The following is a 19,902-nucleotide window of genomic DNA, read 5'->3' on the forward strand; positions in this document are numbered from 1 at the left end:
ATAAAAAAGGGCTGGGGATGTAGCACAGTGGTAAAGTGCCCCCAGATTAAATCCCCAATGTCACACACACACACACCACACACACACACACACACACACACAAAGCAAGTGCTAAAATCACATGAATGTATTCACTTTAAGTTGTCAATGAACTTGATCATAGAATTTTTATTATTATCTAAAGTGAAATTTCTATAAGAATTCATGGACCCCTGAGAATTTAGCCACAGACTATCAGGTTGATCCCAGCTGGAAAACATTACTATGAATCATACTTCATTTTGAACTCATTTTTACAAAGCTTATTTTTTACACACTTTTAAATGCTGGTTCTACAAACATTATATATTACCTAAGAAAAGTCTTAAGTATTTTTAATATATTTTTTAGTTGTAGGTGGACACACAATCTTTATTTCATTTTTTTTTTTTATGTGGTGCTGAGGATTGAATCCAGTGCCTCATGTGTACTAGGCGAGTATGCTATCACTGAGCCACAACCCCAGTCCATTAAGTATTTTTTAACTGCTCTGAAAGAACATCAACTGCCTAATTTTCCAAGAGGTTAATTTACAAAAAAAGCCATCCTGTCCCTGAGAATATATATATGAATTTGCTGTCTACAAAGCCAGATTTAACATATCTATTAAGAACAAATTAAATAATTTTTAAAAAGTTAAAAAGCTTGATTTAACATTTGTAAAACTGACTTCTGACCAGCATTACAAAGAATTAGCCACACAGAATCAGTACAATTGGAAAAGATTTTGAAATGACTTGGATTTTATTCATTCATTCATTTATTAGGGATTGAACCCAAGGCACTTTACCACTGAACTACATCCTCATCCCTTTTTGTTATATTTTGAGACAGGTCTCACAAAGTGACCCAAGCTGTATTTGAACTTGTGATCCACCTGCCTCAGACACCTAAGTCACTGGAATTATAGGGGTGAGTCACCAAACCCTATTGAAGTGACTTGGATTCTTTCTTGTGTATTTTCCCTATAAATCTCTAGTCCTGTAAATGTGAATATTTTCTGCAGCAATGTTTAATGCTTAGTTCTTTGTCTGTATCTAAGAAACATTAGTCTTAGAAGGGTTTGTAGGCCAATATTGGCTAATTTTTATTGAAAAAGGAAGAAGACAAAGGTTCCCATGATAGAATTTTCTAGGAGAAATATTGGTCTAGGTGTAGCACAGAAGCAAGAGTAAACCAGCCAAAGTAAGCTAGATCAATGAAAACCTTTAGGTCATACTCCTCAGAAATTTTGGTATTGTCCTAGAGGGAGGAACAGGTATCCATGGGGGTCACTGCTTAAATGGGGTTAATAATAAGCAGGTCAAGACTATAACTCACCATGGAGGTGAGCTTCCCTATATGGAGATCACCGCTCTTTCAGGATTCATCTTGTAATACTATCTGACCATCAGCAGACAGGGTCTTCCTGGGAAATGGCAAGCATCTCAGCTTCCCCTCAGCCTTTCTGACTCACAGTCCCTGAAAGCCCTCCATTGTTCCAAGTTCCAGGGAAGTGCCTTAGGGTCTCTAGGCTTAGTTTTGTCCTTATCCCCCATGGCCAGGGTCTCAGAGAAAAAGTGCAGGGAGGAGGTAGAAAGAACCCATATTGTTGTTCTTTACAACTTTAGGAAAGCCCAAGTTTTGGGCTGGAGTTGTGGCTCAGTGGTACAGCACTTCCCAGCATGTATGAGGCCCTGGGTTCAATTCTCAGCACTGCATATAAGTGAGTAAAATAAAGGCCCCTCAGCAACTAAAAATACATATTTAAAAAAAGAAAGAAAGAAAGAAAGAAAAGAAAAGCCCAAGTTTTAAGAGAGAGATGGCACAACAGAATACTGAATCAGAGATGATAACTGGTCTAGGGTTTGTTTGTTTGTTTCCTCACCAAATGGCTGATACTACTAGGGAATATATTTATTTCTACATAGACTAAATACCCATACCTACACCCCTTGAAAAGGGAACCATTTTATCTCTCAAACATACTGAATTAGTGTTGGTTTCATAAAAGAGCCTTAGACTGACTTTAAGGCCAACAGTACTTAGGTTGTTGACAGAGTCCCTTGTAACTCTTAAATTCTCTCGCTAATGAATCAACACTATCACATAGGAAAAAGGCATTCTTTCTCAAACTACCACTCTTTTTAAAAACAACCTTAAGGAATGCAGAATGCCCATTAAGTTGGTGAATGGATCAGTGCAAAATGCAGCACAAATATTAACTTTCTGTTAATATAACAAAATACCTAAGATAATCAACTTATAAGCAGGAAAGGTTTATTTTGACTCATAGTTTTGAAGGTTTTAGTTCATCCCTACCTGGCCCAATTGCCTTTGAAGCTGTGAGGAGGCAACACTTCATGGCAGAAAGCAAGTAGTGAAGCAAGATATTCTCCTCATGCCTGGGAAGCCAAAGAGAGAAAGAAGAGGAGACCAAGGCCCACATTCCCCTTCAAGAGGGCATGCCTCTAATAACCTAGGACCTCCCACATGGTCCCAACTCTTTTTGGGGGGGATGGAGTACAGGGATTGAACCCAGGGTCACTTAACCACTGAGCCATATCCCCAGCCCTTTTTATTTTTTGAGGCTGGCTTTGAACTTGCGATCCTCCCGTTAATCTCTGGATTACAGGGGTGCACCACCATGTCTGGCTAGGCCCCATCTCTGAAAGCTTCCACACCTCCACATAGCACCAAGCTGAGGGAGGACTAAGCCTTTAACTCATGGCCTTGGGGAGACAGTTAAAATCCAAACCATAGCAAATGCATTTGCAAGAAGCAGGGGAAATTGTTCAAACTGGTCATAGGACTCAACCCCCATTATGGGTCCAGCAACCAGTAATAAAAAAAAATAATGCCTACTTCAAAAGATATTTCTGGGGCTGAGGTTGTGGCTCAGCAGTAGAGCACTTGCCTAGCACGTGGGAGGCCCTGGGTTCAATCTTCAGCACCATGTAAAAATAAATAAATAAAATAAAGGTTAAAAAAAATAAAAGATATTTCTGAGGAGCAAAATATCATTCAAGATGCCATTGTTCATAGAAGAGATGTTAATCTATATTAAGCAATTGGACAATGTAAAGATTTTTTTAAATATTTACTTAGTTGTAGAGAAACACACAGTATCTTTATTTATTTTTATGTGGTGCTGAGAATTGAACCCAGTGCCTCACATATGCAAGGCAAGAGCTTTACCACTGAGCTACAGTTCCAGCCCCAGATATGAAGATTTTGTAAACATTTTTGAATCACTGATTAAACGTAAGCTCTAGGCCTGGGGTTGTGGCTTTGTGGTAGAGCACTTGCCTAGCATGTATGAGGCACTGGGTTCCATCCTCAGCCCATAAAAATAAATAAATAAAATGCGTCTATCTACAACTAAAAATATTTTGTTTAAAAATCATGAGCTCTTATTGAATTGTTAAGGAGTTTATGGTTATTAGTATTTTTTTTTTAAGTACTGGAGGTTGAACCCAAGGCCTTACACATACTAGACAAGCACTGCCATTGAGCTACATCCTAAGCCTTTGTGATTATTTATGCTATTGGATTCAAGTAAGAATACACTTCAGCTCAGTCAAAATCCACTGACCAAGCTTAAAGCCTTATCTTAGAGTTCACCTCGTGGTCTATGAGGGTTGCCTCCATACTCACAGATCAATCACAGCTTCTGAGTCACTCTTAACACTTCAGGAACCCTCCACAGTTCAGGCACCACTCACTAGTTTTTCTTGGCCATCCATTAAACTCCCTATGAGCTCCGTACTCCCCTTCCTCAGAGACACTAGAATTTTTTACAGGGTAGGAATACATCCTTCATCTGACTTATGAACTGAGATGCCCACCAGAACATTGCTCATGGGAGCTGCTTTTATAAACTGTTAGGCCCTTTGCTCATCATGGCTTGGTCACCAGCACCCAGCCTAGCTCTTGGCATGCTGCTGGTGTTTGGTAAATGTTTATGTATTACCCAGAGCCAGTCAGACAGGCAATCTCCAACTGTTCCCTCTCAGTCTCCTTTGCTGACTCCCCTCTTGCTGACTTTTTCTTTGTAGATTTTTAAAAGCCTTCTTCTAGGAAATTTTTATTTCTCACATCTGTGCTGCTAGCACTGTGTCCCTCCCTGCAGTCCCACTGGCAGATACCTCAGGCCCTCTTGCTCAGCCTTCCTCCCTTACTTCTCTTCTCTAGATAGGCAGAGTCTAATTCTGCATCATTGCTCATATTTATCTTCATCTTCATACTCCCACCATCTTAATTCAGGCACTCATCATGTCCTGTAAGAACGTATGTGGAGACCTTTTTCCCATTCATATTTCCCCAGGATATATGCCTTTCTAAACCAGAGATTAAATTTTGACAAAGCTTTAAAATCTCCCTGTTGTGTTCGATCACTTAAGCAGAATATTGAAGGTCTTTTATGGCCTGGCTCTACTCCGTCTCACTTTGTTAGAGTATGTTCTTTTAGATGGCAGAGGGACACATGCCTGAGGGAATATGAGGAGATGAATAGGCCTGTCTATTGTTGATGGACCACCTTTTTGTGAGTTCTCATACCCCATTGCTCATTTCATTCCCTTGCATTAAATGAAATGAGCTTCTACTCTCAGAAATCAGTCCCACAGGCTGGGCACAATGGCTTAGGCCTGTAATCCAAGCAGCTCTGGAGGCTGAGGCAGGAAAATCATGAGTTCAAAGACAGCCTCAGCTGGTTTTTTTTTTTTTTTTTTTTTCTCTTAGACCCAAAGCAACTTAATGAGATCCTGTCTCAAAATAAAATTTAAAAAAGGACTGGAGACATGGCTCAGTGGTTAAGCACCCCTGGGTTCAAAAAGCCCTACCCTACAGCTAACATTTACAGGACACTTGCTAGGTATACATCTCAGGTCTGAGTGTTTTCCAAATATTACCTTATTTAATCCTCATAGCAACCAGATGAAGCAAGAAGAGCTAACCCAAAGAAAACCAATAGCTTTTTGCTTTACAGCCACAAATTGCCTTGGTTTTTTTGTTTGTTTGTTTATTTGTTTTATTTTTTATTTTTGTTTTTACCTATATCTCCTATTGTCCTGTCTCTGTTATTTTGCCCCTTTCAAGCGGCTTTATTCTCTACCAAACTATTGATTCTTTGCTTCCATCTTCAAACATCCCCAAGATTATAGAAACTCCCTCCCCAGACTGCCGCCTTTCCTAGACTGCTATTGTGTTGGCTTCCATTCTGTTTCTTCCTTTCTTAACATTCTCAAACTTATTTAAAGCACTGCTTGGCTTCTCACCACCCGTTGACCCATCCTCATAATTTAGCTTCTGCCAACCCCCATTCTGCTAACACTGCTTCACAGTGTTCCTCAAGGGGAAGATCCAGTAACCTTTTCTTAATACTCATCTTCCTCAACCTGTTAGCAGCTTTGATTCTCTTGACTGCTCTGCTCCCTCCTTTAATCTCTCTCATGACTTCCATCTTTTCCACACTGTCTTTGTTGTCTTGTCATTGAACCTGTCTATCCTCCCCGGTTTCTACTCAAGAGCTTTTCAAGCTAGAGTTCTTGCATACTTGATGCAATGCTTGGGTAGTTTCTCTGTGGCCCCACTTTTTTTGTTTGTTTTGTTTTGTTTGGGTGCTAGGGCATTCAACCACTGAGCCACATCCACAGCCCTATTTTGTATTTTACTTAGAGACTGGGTCTCACTGAGTTGCTTAGCGCCTTGCTGAATTACTGAGGCTGGGTTTGAACTTGCTATCCTCCTGCCACCACCTCCCAAGCTGCTTATATAACAGGCATGCACCATCATGCCCAGCCTGTGGTCCCATTTTTTTTAATGAGAATTTTGAATGTGCTGTTTTAATTTTGATTATTTTCAGATAAGTTCTCTGGAACTAAGAGCTGCCAAAGATAGCTTTGGGATGCACATGGGCAAAAGAATTAGAAAAGCCTTAAAATAGGGAAAACAAACCAAACAACCAAAAAAGGAGTATAAGAAAGTCAACCAAATTGCTTATTTACCTATAATGGCTCTTCAGATTGTTTTACCAAATAATCACTAGATAGTGACAGCATTTGACTTTAAAAAGGATGCAAGGTTTTTTGTTTGTGTGTTTGTTTTGTAGTGCTGGGTATCAACCCTTACTCATGCTAGGCAAGTGCTTTACCACTGAGCTACACCCCCGTGAAACAGTTATCCATACTGTAGAACCTTTTTTATCTTCCTTCTCTGAACCTTCACAGCATATTAAAGCATCATTTCTACTTAAAGCTTCACTGCAGTTCTCTCATTCTTCCAGTGAGTGCTTAGCAACCAGAATGTCTAGTGCCTAAAGAATGAGGCAGAAATTTTAGGCAATACAAGATTTAGAGATGAATCAAAGGTTAAGCTCCTGCCCCTTTCTTCTCTATTCAAACTAATATGACAGAGATTGGTGGCAGTAACTGGGCCAAGATTCTGTGGAACCTTCTGGGTCTTCCTCAGATTGCCCAGAGGACTATCACCACTGCTTCACATAGGCACTTTTTTTTCCCCAAACATTTATTGCTTCTTTTTCTTTTTAATTTTTTAAACATTTATTTTTTAGTTTAGGTGCATACAATACCTTTATTTTATTTTTATGTGCTGAGGATTGAACCCAGTGCCTCATGCATGCTAGGCAAATGTTCTACCTCTGAGCCACAACCCCAGTTCCTGTATAGAACCACCATGACTTTTACAGTTGGTAGAACAGCATATGCCATGTTGGCCATAGTTTTGTTTTCCAGAGAGCAGGATTGACTTTAGTCATCTCAGAAATCATTTGGTCCAATTTCATGCAACTCTCTATGAACCCGTAATCGGATAAATAACTGAACTCTTCTTTTGGGATCAATATTTATTGACTTGTACTGCCACCAATAAAGCAGTCTTTACCATGAGGAAAAAAAAAAAAGTATGACACAGTCTTTTCCTCTGAAGATCTTTTTCCCTGTTTCTTACGTCCAAGAATACTTGGAAACCCATTGCTACCACCAGTCTCCATGGGAAGTGAGGGGAGAGAGGAAAACAGGTTCAGATATAGGCATCTGCCTCTTAAACCACCCAATTGAGGCACATCAGGGCAAACAAAACTCTGAACCTCTTTGAAGTAGATTCATTGAATAGATTTTTTTCTGTTTTTAAAAAACAGACACATTCAACAGTTTTTCTTTTTCTTTTCTTTTCTTTTTTTTTTTTTTTTTTTTTTTTTTTTTGGTACTGGGGATTAAACCCAGGAAACCTGCCAATGAGCCACATTCCCAGGCTTTTTTATTTTACATTTTGAGACAGGGTCTTGCTGATTTGCTGAAGCTTGTATGGAATTTGCAATCCTCCTGCCTTATCCTTGTGAATTGCTGGGAGTACAGACATGTACCACCATTCCTGACAAATTGGCAGGGTTTTTTTGTTTTTGTTTTTTAATTAATTAATTTTTTTAGTTGTAGTTGGACACAATGCCTCTATTTCATTTATTCATTTTTATGTGGTGCTGAGGATCGAACCCAGCGTTTTGCACGTGCTAGGTGAGCCACAATTTCAGCCCCAAATTGGCAGTTTTTGAAGAAACATTTCTCATAAAAATTCACGAGCTTCGTTGTAGTGATTTGAAGTGCATCTTTCTAAGAAAGATGTGCACAGGTAACTGATTTTGATACGGTACCTAATATTCATGATTTGCTGATTTGCTAATCTCTTGTATCCTGTGAGAAAGGAAAAATCTATCTTATGATTTGGTTTGGGGACTTGAAGTCTTACGTGGACCAGGGTCTCTTGGGACATTTGGTTAATGTCGAGGTTCCAAAACTGCTTGAGGATGAGGCCCTTATCAGAGCAGACTTTGTAAAAGTGGATTTTGTGGGAGGAAGAGTACCGGGGATTGAATTCAGGGGCACTTGACCACTGGGCCACATCCCAGCCCTATTTTGTACTTTATTTAGAGATAGAGTCTCACTGAGTTGCTTTGCGTCTCACTTTTGCTGAGGCTGGCTTTGAATTTGTGATCCTCCTACCTCAGCCTCCTGAGCCACTGAGGTTACGGGATGTGACATTGTACCAGGCTAAAAGTGGATTTATTTATTTTTTAAAAAAAAAAGTGGATTTATTTTTATATCATTCTTTTTTCATTCCTCTTTGTTTTTCTCGGATCATCTTCTCCCTTCTCCTACCATTTCTTTACCCCAACCCCCACCCCTGTTTTTCTCTGTCTTAGGCTAGCCCTTGGTGACATAGAGAAATCCTCAAAGTTGCTGGCCCCTCTTCTTTTTTTCAATCTTTTTTTTAATTTGTTTTAATTAGATACACATGACAGTACAATGATCTTGACATATCATACATTTGAATCAGATGGGGTATAATTTCTCATTTTTCTAAGAGTACAAGTTGCAGAATCACATTGATCATGCAATAATACAGCAATAATAAAGTCTATTTTATTCTGCTGCCCTTCCTTCCCCCCCTTCCCCTCCCATCACTTCTCTCTACCCAATCTAATGTGACTCACTTCTTTTTTTTTCTTTTTCCTCACATCATCATACATGTATTCTGTATAATGATGAGGTTCTCCTTCCATCTTCCATGCAATTCCCCTTCTCCTTCCTTTCCCTCCCACCTCTCTTCCCTATCTAGTGGTAATCTTCTTCTCATGCTCTTCCTCCCTACCCCATTTTGAGTCACCCCCCTTATATCAGAGAAGACATTCAGCATTTGTTTTTTAGGGATTGGCTAACTTCACTTAGCATAATCTGCTCTAATGCCATCCATTTCCCTGCAAATGCCATGATCTTGTTATTTTTTAGTGCTGAGTAATATTCCATTTGTGTATATATGCCACATTTTTTTTATCCATTCATCCATTGAAGGGCATCTAGGTTGGTTCCACAGTCTAGCTATTGTGAATTGTGCTGCTATAAACATTGTGGCTGTGTCCCTGTAATATGCTGTTTTTAAGTCTTTGGGGTATAACCTGAGAAGAGGAATAGCTGGGTCAAATGGTGGTTCCATTTCCAGCTTTCCAAGGAATCTCCATACTGCCTTCCAAATTGGCTGCACCAATTTGCAGTCCCACCAGCAATGCATAAGTGTACCTTCCACCCCCCTCATCCTCACCAGCACTTGTTGTTTGACTTCATAGTGGCTGCCATTCTTACTGGAGTGAGATGGTATCTTAGAGTAGTTTTAATTTGCATTTCTCTGATTGCTAAAGATGGTGAGCATTTTTTCGTGTATTTGTTGATTGATTGTATATCCTCTTCTGAGAAGTGTCTGTTCAGGTCCTTGGCCCATTTGTTGACTGGGTTTTTTGTTTTTTTGTTATTTAACTTTTTGAATTCTTTGTATACCCTAGAGATTAGAGCTCTATCTGATGTGTTAGGGGTAAAAATTTGTTCCCAGGATGTAGGCTCCCTATTCACCTCACATATTATTTCTCTTGCTGAGAAAAAACTTTTTAGTTTGAATTCATCCCATGTGTTGATTCTTGGTTTTAACTCTTGTGCTATAGGTGTCTTATTAAGGAATTTGGGGCTGACCCCACGTGATGGAGATTAGGGCCAACTTTTTCTTCTATTAGACGCAGAGTCTCTGGTTTGATTCCTAGATCTTTGATCCATTTTGAGTTGACTTTTGTGCATGGTGAGAGAAGGGGATTCAATTTCATTTTGTTGCATATGGATTTCCAGTTTTCCTAGCACCATTTGTTGAATATGCTATCCTTTCTCCATTGCATGCTTTTAGCTCCTTTGTCTAATAGAAGGTAGTTGTAATTTTGTAGGTTGGTCTCTGTGTCCTCTATTCTGTACCATTGGTCTACCAGCCTGTTTTGGTGCCAGCTGGTCCCTCTTTTAAAATGTCAATCTCCAACTTTTTTTCAGCCTAGATCCAATTCCTTTGCATTCCCTGAGTTTCAGTATGCCCTAGGAATTGTGCTCCAGCAGCTATATTCTAGCATGGCCTCAAGGCCAGTAAACAGTTGCTGCCTCCCAGAGTGGTCCTGTTACTAGCAGCCAAGACCAGGGACCCTACCTAGATCCTAGCTGGCTGGATTCAGCAGCCTCCCACCCACATAGAAATAGACAAAAGTTGGGAAAAATGAATTTTATGCAGTTTGAGCAAGCTGAGGGGCTGGCTTTGAATGAAACCTATTTTCCTTCCAATCCGATTCCAGATATTTATGGAACAGTGAGCAGTGCAGCCTGTGGTCTCTTCTCCCTGCCCTCATGCCTGTCAGGCCCCAGGTAGGCTTTCATGTTCTGGGCCTGCATTAGAGTTTCATTGAACCCTACTGACCTTTGTCTGCTCTGGATGACAAAGGAAGTAATAGAGTTTAGAAATATGCCAGAGGTGGTGGAGGAAGGGCAGCTCGGCCTTCCAGCCTGGGCTGTATAAGCCACAAGACCAAATAAGGACGCGTGAGCCGCCTCCGTCTGTATTAAAGTTCAGAGTGCAGTGTGCAAAAGTGGGACTCCGTTTTAAAAGAGATAAGCTATTACCCAACCCTGGTGGAGTTCCAGCCACAGAGACCATGTCATCTGCCTCTGTATGCAGGACTCTGGGGGGAAAAGTTCTGGGCCATGGGTTTTCTTGGCTCAAGAGGGTAAGGTAGGAGCCTTTTCTCACTTGGTGTCTAAAGGGACTGATCTCCCCACAGAAAGTTCTCCCGGAGTGTTTCCATGACTCTTCTGACCCTGCTCTAAAGAGTGCCAGCCAGAGTGAGTCAGAATGTGTAGAAAAGGTCAGAGTTTGAGGATATTCTGCCAGTAAGAAAACAAACGTTATTTTTATGAACTCCCACAGGCTGAGAGGCTGTCCTGTTTACTGAACATTGAGGTCTAGGGTGGGGCTGGGAGTTTGGGTCATTTTCTAACATTATTAACACTATGTTTGCTAAATGTACCCTCAAGAAGGGCTTTTCATGCTTGTGGGTATCAAATCAAAGGAATCGTAAGAGTTGGCTTTCCCTGCCATGTTTGGTGGCTTCCGAAATATCAACCTTTTTCTCCTCAGAGGCCTTCAGAGCCAAATGCAGAGCCATCTTCACCATGAGGTACTTGATGTGTTTCAGAAACACTGGCATATGGTTGTGGCACCAACCAGTCATGCTGCCACCCCCACCTTAAATTCGTGACCTCCTCCCTGTCCCCCTCTCCTTTTCCTGGCAAATTCCTTCTCATCCTACAGGATCCCAAACCTCTCCCCACCAGACCCAAAGCTTCCTGAGGAAGGGCCCATGACTTGTGACTGTCTTAGTCTCTAAACTTAGCCCCATATTTGTTATATAGTGTGTGCTTAGTCTGAATCCCATTAAATGAGCTGGTTTTGTCCTCTCATAGCCCTGCCCTAGTGTCTTGGGTCCCTGGCAACCTTCCTTCTAGATGACTCCTCTCCAGGGTTATTTAACCAACCAACCTCTGGTTGGTTCAGTTTGTCAGCTCACTCTGCCCCTCTTGCTTTCCTCCCCTAGGGTTTCTCTGCCATTTCTCAGGTGCCCAATTGTACTCAATCCTGAACTATGGGAAAGTAAGCACTCTATGGAGAGAAATACTTCCTCTTTATCCCCCTGGACAGGTGAATAGGTCTGAGATGATTTTCATAAAACTTTCTAGAAACTTCTGTAAAATTGTATGGCCAGTGCTCAGAAATGGGGCTGTGTCAATAATTGCCTCCTCTAGTGCTTCTCTCCCCCTGTAACTCATCTCTGCTTCTGGGGCTCACATTCCCCTGCAAAGGATACACTGAGCTTAAGCCTTTGTTTTAGGCTCTGCTTTCTGGAAACCAAGACTAGGATATCTGGAGACTTGAATACATCCAGAGCCCTTTATGTAGAGGTTCTCTCACAGACTTATTTTGTTTTCAGAATTTATCTTTTTTAAATGTAGTTCTGTTTCTTTTTCCTGTGAGCCTCATTCTTTCTGAGAAGTCAGCAAAATTAAAGTTTAGGGACTTGGGAGGGGGTAGGTTTTTTTATTGTATGTTAACATTTCATACCTTGGGTGCATCTATGCTTTCTTTCCTTTTATTCTGAACATGCCTAAAAAACTATGTGTTATCACTAATATTTTTTATAAGCCACAATTCAGGAAGTTAGAGAAATTGCTCCCCGGTGGTAAAACACAGAACTGCTGACCTCTTTCCTCTGTAATTGCAGTGAACACATTATTTCTGCCTGCTCTGACTTTGGCCTTTAAACTTCTCTATTTCCTTGCGATACATTTCTAGAAGGGCAGAGTCAAAGGGCACACATAATCATGTATGGGCAAATTGTCTTCTTAGCAACTTAAACTCTCACCAGCAGTGTATGACAGTACCTCTTCCCTGTGTTCCTTTCCACATATGCATCTTGCTTTAGTCATGCATCTATTTGATTCTTTGTAAGAATCAGAAAGAACTTACTATATTTTGGCAGTTTGCATTTCTTCCTTTATAAATTGCCTATTTTATTTAAACTTTTTTTTGTAGTGTTTGTTCCTACAGGGGGTCATGTTGAGGACTGAATCCAGGGCAAGTGCTCTACCACTAAAATACATCCACAGCCTAAACAATCTTTAATAGGCCTTTTAAATAATTTTAAATAGTCCTCAGACTTCCTTTGAAAACAGCCTTGAAGGTCTGCCTCTCAATCTCAGTTCTTTGCTGGCTTTCATCCAGAAACATGACCTGATTGATTTGAGATATAAAGTCATGAAGTGGAAAGACCATAGGTCTCTTCTCTATCAGAAGGTCTGGGTGCAAAGTATGACTGTTCAGGGCTTGTGTTTTGTTATTTCTGAGCTGAGAGGGCTGGGCAAAACGAATTTTATCAACTGGAATTCTGAAAGGACAGCAGTACATCCAGTAAAGAGGACTCATCGACTTCCTGATGTGATTCGTAGTTAGCTTTGTCCTGCAGTATCTGATGCCCCTTGTCCCACTCAGTTCTCTGGAATTATCATCCTCGACTTTTCTTAGACAAAACCTGGCTACAAACTTGACTTTATGGAGCTGGGGTTGTGGATCAGTGGCAGAGTGCTTGCCTCGCACATGTGAGGCATTGGGTTCGATTCTGAGCACCACTTTTTTGTTGTTTATTTATAAAAATATTTATAAAAATAAATAAACAACAACAAAAAAATCTCCGTCTCCATCAGTTTTTCTATATGTATTTTATTTCCATAAAATATATATTTTTTATTTCCATAAAATACATATTTCCAATTACTATTGGTACTGATTTAAAACATGGTTTGAAAAATTACTCTAAAACATGAGAATAATTATTTCTTTTTTTTTTTATGAGAGAGGAGAGAGAGAGAGAGAGAGAATTTTTTAATATTTATTTTTTAGTTCTCGGCGGACACAACATCTTTGTTGGTATGTGGTGCTGAGGATCGAACCTGGGCCGCATGCATGCCAGGCGAGCGCGCTACCGCTTGAGCCACATCTCCAGCCCCGAATAATTATTTCTAACCTCATTGATTACAGCAGATTTGTGTTTGTGTTAATATGGAACGTCAAGGAAAACTTCATCTGTATAATTTGTTTTAAAATATATCTATTGGTATATTCCTGATATAATGGAAAATATTCAAATAATTCTTGGGCAATTTAAAAATATCTCAGGCTCCTTTTATGTCTAAAAATGCCAGCATTCTATAGTAATCAGGGGTAAAATGAGTGAGGGATACCCACATGGCCCTTTTCAGCATTCAAAATCAAACTTTTCTTTCTGTAATATATATACTTAACTTTTTAGATAGTGAGAAGCAGGTGGACAGACTGCTGCTATCCTTTGAAAGATTAAGGCCAAGATTAAGAAACAAAAGTAAAAATCTCCCAAGCATCTCATCTGTTGGAAGCATGACATTATTGAAACCTTATCCCTTTGCTCTGCATCAGTGGAAGCTGTAGTTTCCCTTGTTAAGTGACTTCTGGATAAGTTAAACCAATAAATGGTGATAACAGAAGACTGAAAGATAGAGGAGGAAAAAAAAACAGGGTATTTCCCCCTCCTTCCATCCCAGTGACAGCTCCATCGGTGGCTCAATGTTCCCTGACTAGCTCCTACCAACCTAGTTCCCTCCATCACCCTGTTTCATGACTGGTGTCCATCATCAAGGTGATAATGGCATCCTTCTATTGCCAATCTCATTGTTCCCTTTTGGGCCTCTTATCTCTTCCCATCAAGTGAGTAAAAAATTTTCTGTATTATAAATTCCTTCTAGACAGGCATGGTAGTAAATACCTGTAATCCTAGTGACTCAGGAAGCTGAATGGAAGGATCACAAGTTTGAGGCCAGCCTCAGCAATTTAGCAAGACCCTGTCTCAAAATTTAAAAAAAATAAAGGACTGGGGATATATATAGCTCAGTGGTATGGCACCCCTGAGTTTAATCTCCAGTACCACAAAAAAAAAAAAAAAAAGTTTCCTTCTGCATACTTTCTGGTTTTCATTTTCCTGACTTGATCTTAATTATAAATTTCTAATGTCACATATATTTATCAGTGAATTTATGATAGGTTAGAGTCAAGAATTAAATAGCTGGGCATGGTGGTGCATGCCTGTAATCCCAGCAGCTCAGGAGGGTGAGGCAGGAGAACCACAAGTTCAATGCCAGCCTCAGAAACTTAGTAAGTCCCTATGTAACTCTATGAGACCCTGTCTCTAAATAAAAATATGAAAAAGGGCAGGGGGTGGTGGCTCATTGGTCAAGTGCCTCTGGATTCACTTCCCAGTACCAAAAAAAAAAAAAAAAGAATTAAATAGATGCAAAAGCACTAGTAAAATAAAATGTGGACATTCTGAACAGTTACTAAAAGTCACTAAATTGTACACTTAAAACAGGTAGGTTTTATATAAAATCATACCACAATAAAATTGTTTTTAAAAATATACCAGAAAAGTAGCTGGGCATGATGGTATGCACCTGTACTTCCAGCTACTCAGGAGCTAAGGCAGGAGGAGGAGGATCACATTAGCCCAGGAGTTTGAGACAAGCCTGAGCCAAATAGCAAGAAAAGAATTAAGTAATTTAAAAAAAGTAATAAAATACCCAGAAAAGAAATTAAATAAAATGAACAGTGAGTAGATTAGACCAGTGATCTCCAAACTTTTTTTTATCATGCTTCCCAACAATAGAAAACACAATTTGAGTTTACACCTCCATATTTGTGGGGTTTTTAGTTTAAATTGCATACCTGTTGAAAAACTGTTCATAAAAGATATTTTCTAAAATAACTACAAAAAGAGATTCAAACAGATGGAAACACATGTAAATAAGAATTCTTGGGGCTGGGACTATAGCTCAGTGGTAGAGTGCCTGCGTCGCACATGTAAGACACTGGGCTCAATCCTCAGCACCACATAAAAATAAATAAAGATACTGTGTCCATCTATAACTAAATTTTTTTTTAAATAATAAGAGTTCTTATGATTTCCTAGTGGTATGGGGATATAGCTCAGTTGGTGGAGTGCTTGCTTTGCATACATAAGGTTCAATCCCCAGAACAACAACAACAACAACAATAAATTAAGAAGAAAAAGAATTTTTAGAATTTCCTGCTTTAACTATAGTGGTTTTTTTGATACCTCACCTAAAATGTTCTGCAGAGGACTTCAGAGCAAGGAAGACAGAGGAGTTCTTTCTTTTTTCTAAGGGCTTAAATTAATCTATTGTAGCAGCAATGCCACTATTTTTACACTTGCATAGCTCCTTCAGTTTTAGGTGTTCTTCATCTGTGTTATCTCCTTTGCACTCTCACCTAGAGAAGCAAAGTGGATCAAAATAGGGGGGAAAACTTGAATGCCTGACAAGAGGTGCTTGGAATTGGTCATAATAACAGTGCTGCCATATCAGATGTGTCACCTCACAGAGCAGACATTGGCAGTCCAGAGTCCCCCCAATAATTGGCTTCCTCAGCATGTCAGGGGAAGAAAGGTGTGGAGGTGTACCCTGCTCCAGGGCACCTCACTCAGCATGAGCGTCCCACTCTGGATTCATTTTTCAGCATTTCAGAACCCAGAATTAGTAGGCGTAGTCAACACTCTCCTGCCCTTTTTCTTAGACTGCTCCTCCATCTTGTGTGCTAAAGTTCCATGAGACTATTACTCACATATTCAGTTCTAAAATGATGTTTTGATACATTTATCTGGCTCTCCCAGCCAAGAGCCATGTGTGTAGCTCTTATCACTTCAGAGTACTTTCTGTGATTCCTATATCTCCACTTATCCTTCACAGTCTGAGCTCAGCGAGTCATATTTTATATTCCATATCCAGTTCCATTTCCAGAGAACAAGGCTGGATTTAATACTGTTCCTACTTTCTTCTTGACCCTTCCCCTACTTGCTGAAGTCTGCCCTTCTCACTGCATGAGCATCCTGAGAACTACATGGATTGGCTGACGGGACAAGACTTTATATAAAACTTTCCTCTATAGAAAGTACTGTGAGGGGTTGATAAGGTAGCCAGTGAAACAAAGGAAATGATACTATTTAATGTCATTTTCCTGATGAAAAAGCTCCAGGTTTGCCCAAGGTCCTAAGAGGGTCAAATAATGGCTCTAGTCCCTGGGGAGGTTATAGCAGCCTGCCAGATAGGGAGCAAAAAGAGTTCTTGAGTTCTCAGTGGCATTATGGGTATTACTCCTACCTGAACTGAGAGATGGGAATCTATTTTTAAGATTGTGAATAATGCAAAAGGGGTCCTATTGAATCATTGGTCTCATATCGGGTAATGTCATAGATTCATGTACAAAAATTGGGGCAGAAAGTATTTCAGCAGGTAGGAGAAGATAAGTTTGACCTGGTGGAGGCTATGATAAATTGTAGATTACTCTGACACAGACCTCTGCTTCTATGACATGGTGGGCCCCATTCCTGGTGGAGGGAGAATATAACTGGTTCCTAGTGCTAAGACTTCTTTTTTTTTTTTATTGTAGTTTACTTTATTTTTTCTCCTTTTTTTTTTATTGGTTGTTCACAACATTACAAAGCTCTTGATATATCATATTTCATACATGCTAAGACTTCTTGGCAGTCAGAAAACCAGAGTTCACGTCCAATTCTTAACTGCCTCACAAGCAGGCTATTCAACTTCCTCTGTAAAAGCTCCCTTCAAAGATGCTTATGAAGTTAAGTTAAATGAAGTATCTTTGTACTTTTTAATCAAAGCAAATGGTTATGGCTGGGTGTGGTGGTACATATCTGTAATACCTGTAATTTGGGAGGAGCACAGGTTCAAGGGCAGCCCAAGCAATTTAGGGAGACCCTGTTTTAAAAATAAAACATAAAAAAAGACTAGTATTGTAGCTTAGTGGTAGAATGCTCCTGGTTCAAACCTTTAAAAAGGGGGGCGTGGCATGGTTAATTTATTTATTTATTTAGTTTTAATTTTGAGATGGGTCTCACTATGTTGCCCAGACAATCCTCATGTCTCAGCCTCCCAACAGGTTGGATTATAGGCATGCACCACTGTGCCCCAGCCTTTTTGTTATTATTATTTTTCTTAGGTGTAATTGGACACAATGCCTTTATTTTATTTATTTACATGTGGTACTGAGGATTGAACCCAGGGCCCACACACGCTAGGCGAGCGCTCCACCACTGAGCCCCAACCCCAGCCCTGTGCCCCAACCTTTTACTGTTAGTCTTAGAAAGTGCATAATACTGTCTTTGTTCAAGTTCATTGTTAGCACACCTGTCTCCCCAATTTATGGACAGAGCCTTGTCTCATTGATGCTATTACTTCCCCTCAGCAACAAGCACAAAGCTCTGAAAGTATACTATATGGAATTATCCGTTGTTTCACATGTAAAATTATTTTACATGTAAAGATTAATCTCTTTAGCTGAAATCTCAGTAACTCGAGGGTAGGGAATCCCCCCAACTTCCAATGTAATTCCTGTCACAAAACCAGACATACATCTACGGGATCTTAGGGAGAAGGTTGCTCTTGAATAAATGTTCAAATTGTGTGCTTCTCACTTGCAGTGATTTCCCAGATGATCCAGGAGTGCAGTGGGACACAGAACGTGTGGCCAACATTCTCCTCCAGCATGTAGAGGTCAATGACATCAACCTGGTAAGTGTTCACATCCCTAGTGAAAAGCCTGGGATTCCTGTCCTGTCTCAACAGTTGGTTTCTGCAACTTGTCCTGTGACTGCCTTCCTACTTCCAGTTTTGCTCCAAGGCCGCTCCATTAAAAAAAAACAAAAAAAAAAAAACCAACTTCCAGTGCTCTCTTCTAAACCTGCAAGGAACAAACATACCTTTTAATTCTTGTAGATCTTTTGTGAAACCAAACAGCTGAATTATCAATGTTTTGATAGAGGCAGAGGTTTTTTCAAATGATGTCCTCCCTCCCCTACCTCTGCCTCACCTCCTGAAAGCTTAGAGTCCCAAGAGCCTTCACTGTGACTCTCATTGATAAAGAATTTCACCTTGTGCCAAGCAGTTTCACATTTAGAATATCATTTTCACTTTTAAGGTAAATATTATAATTTTAACTTAACATTGAGGAAATGGAGGTTTTCAAAGCCCAGACAGCTTGACCAGTGTAGGCAAGTGATGAAGGTAGGAATTTTTGTTTTTGTATTTTTGCAGCACTGGGGACTGAACTCTGGGTGCAATACCACTGAACTACATCCCCGGCCCTTTTTCTAATTTTTTAAATTTCAAGACAGAGTCTTGCTAAGTTGTAGAAGCTGGCCTTGAACTTGTAATCCTCCTAACTTAGCCTCCCGAGTTGTTGGGATTACAGGCATGTAAAACCAGTAAGATTTTTTGTTTTGTTTTTATTACTACTACTACTACTACTAATAATAATAATAATACTTCATGGGTTAATATCTAAAATTCCACCATTTAAAGCCCTTCTCATTTGATTTAAATTTTGGGTAATGTTCTTTAAAAGATGATTCCTTGCTGGGTGTGGTGACACAGGCCTGTAGTCCCAGTGATTTGGGAGAGTAAGGCAGGAGGATTACAAATTCAAGGCCAACCTCTGAAACTTATGGAAGCCCCTTAGCAACTTAAAAGACCCTGTCTCAAAATAAAATATAAAAAGTGCTGGAGATATAGCTCAGTGGTAAAGCACTCCTAGGTTCAATCCCCAGTACAATGAATGAATGAATGAACAGATAAATAATGAGTTCTGCTGGCAGAGAAATATATTAAGCTTTTATAAATGATGAATTCATCATTGTAAACTAGACCTTTATTACTTTTTAATACTTTTTAGTTGTCAATGAACCTTTATTTTTTAAATTTATTTATATGCAGTGCTGAGAATCGGATCCAGTGCTTCACACATGCTAGGCAAGCACTCTGCCATGGAGCCACAACCCCAGCCCCATAGACTGTTCTTAAATGAGGATTTTCACTAGTATATGAATCAGATTTTTTTTTTTTTTTTTTTTTTTTTTGTGGTCCTGGGAATTGAACCCAAGGGCCTATTTATTTTTCATTTTGAGACAAGGTCTCACCAGGTTTCTGAGATGGTCCCTAGCTTGCCATCCTCCTGTCATCCTCAAATAGCTGGATTGTAGGTGTGTGCTACCATGACCAGTGAGACTGTTTTTGTTTCATTTTGTGTTGTGTTGTTTTGTTTGTGTTGGGCATTGAACCCAGGGCACTTTACCGATGAGCTACATCCCCAGTTTTTTTCATTTTTTTTTTTTATTTTGATACAGGATCTTGCTGAGGGTCTTGGTGCTTTTCTGAGACTGGTAACTTCCTGCCTCAACTTTCCACGTTGCTAGAATTAGAGGCATGCTCCACTGTGCTAGACCAAACTGTTTTCTAATGACAAAAATATAACTGAAACCATATACATAGACAAAATATCCATCTCACTGGCTCACTCTGAGTCACTTAAAGGTTAAGAAATAAGTAGGCCTCAAGATCC

General features: G+C 39.8%; 1 protein-coding gene across 4 annotated transcripts in view; it reads left to right on the forward strand.

The window, feature by feature from the left end:
- The window catches only part of PIGL (phosphatidylinositol glycan anchor biosynthesis class L), a 109,615-nt gene that overhangs the window by 52,978 nt on the left and 36,735 nt on the right, over positions 1 to 19,902 (forward strand). For all 4 annotated transcript variants that reach the window (XM_081270958.1, XM_081270959.1, XM_081270960.1 and 1 more), the window contains exon 3: positions 17,987 to 18,077. In XM_081270958.1, coding sequence (XP_081127084.1) covers positions 17,987 to 18,077 — 91 coding nt within the window. The remainder of the gene's footprint in view (positions 1 to 17,986; positions 18,078 to 19,902) is intronic.

The sequence above is a fragment of the Spermophilus citellus genome (assembly GCF_964194105.1).
Source record: "Spermophilus citellus genome assembly, chromosome: 17".
Classification (NCBI taxonomy): Eukaryota; Metazoa; Chordata; class Mammalia; order Rodentia; family Sciuridae; genus Spermophilus; species Spermophilus citellus.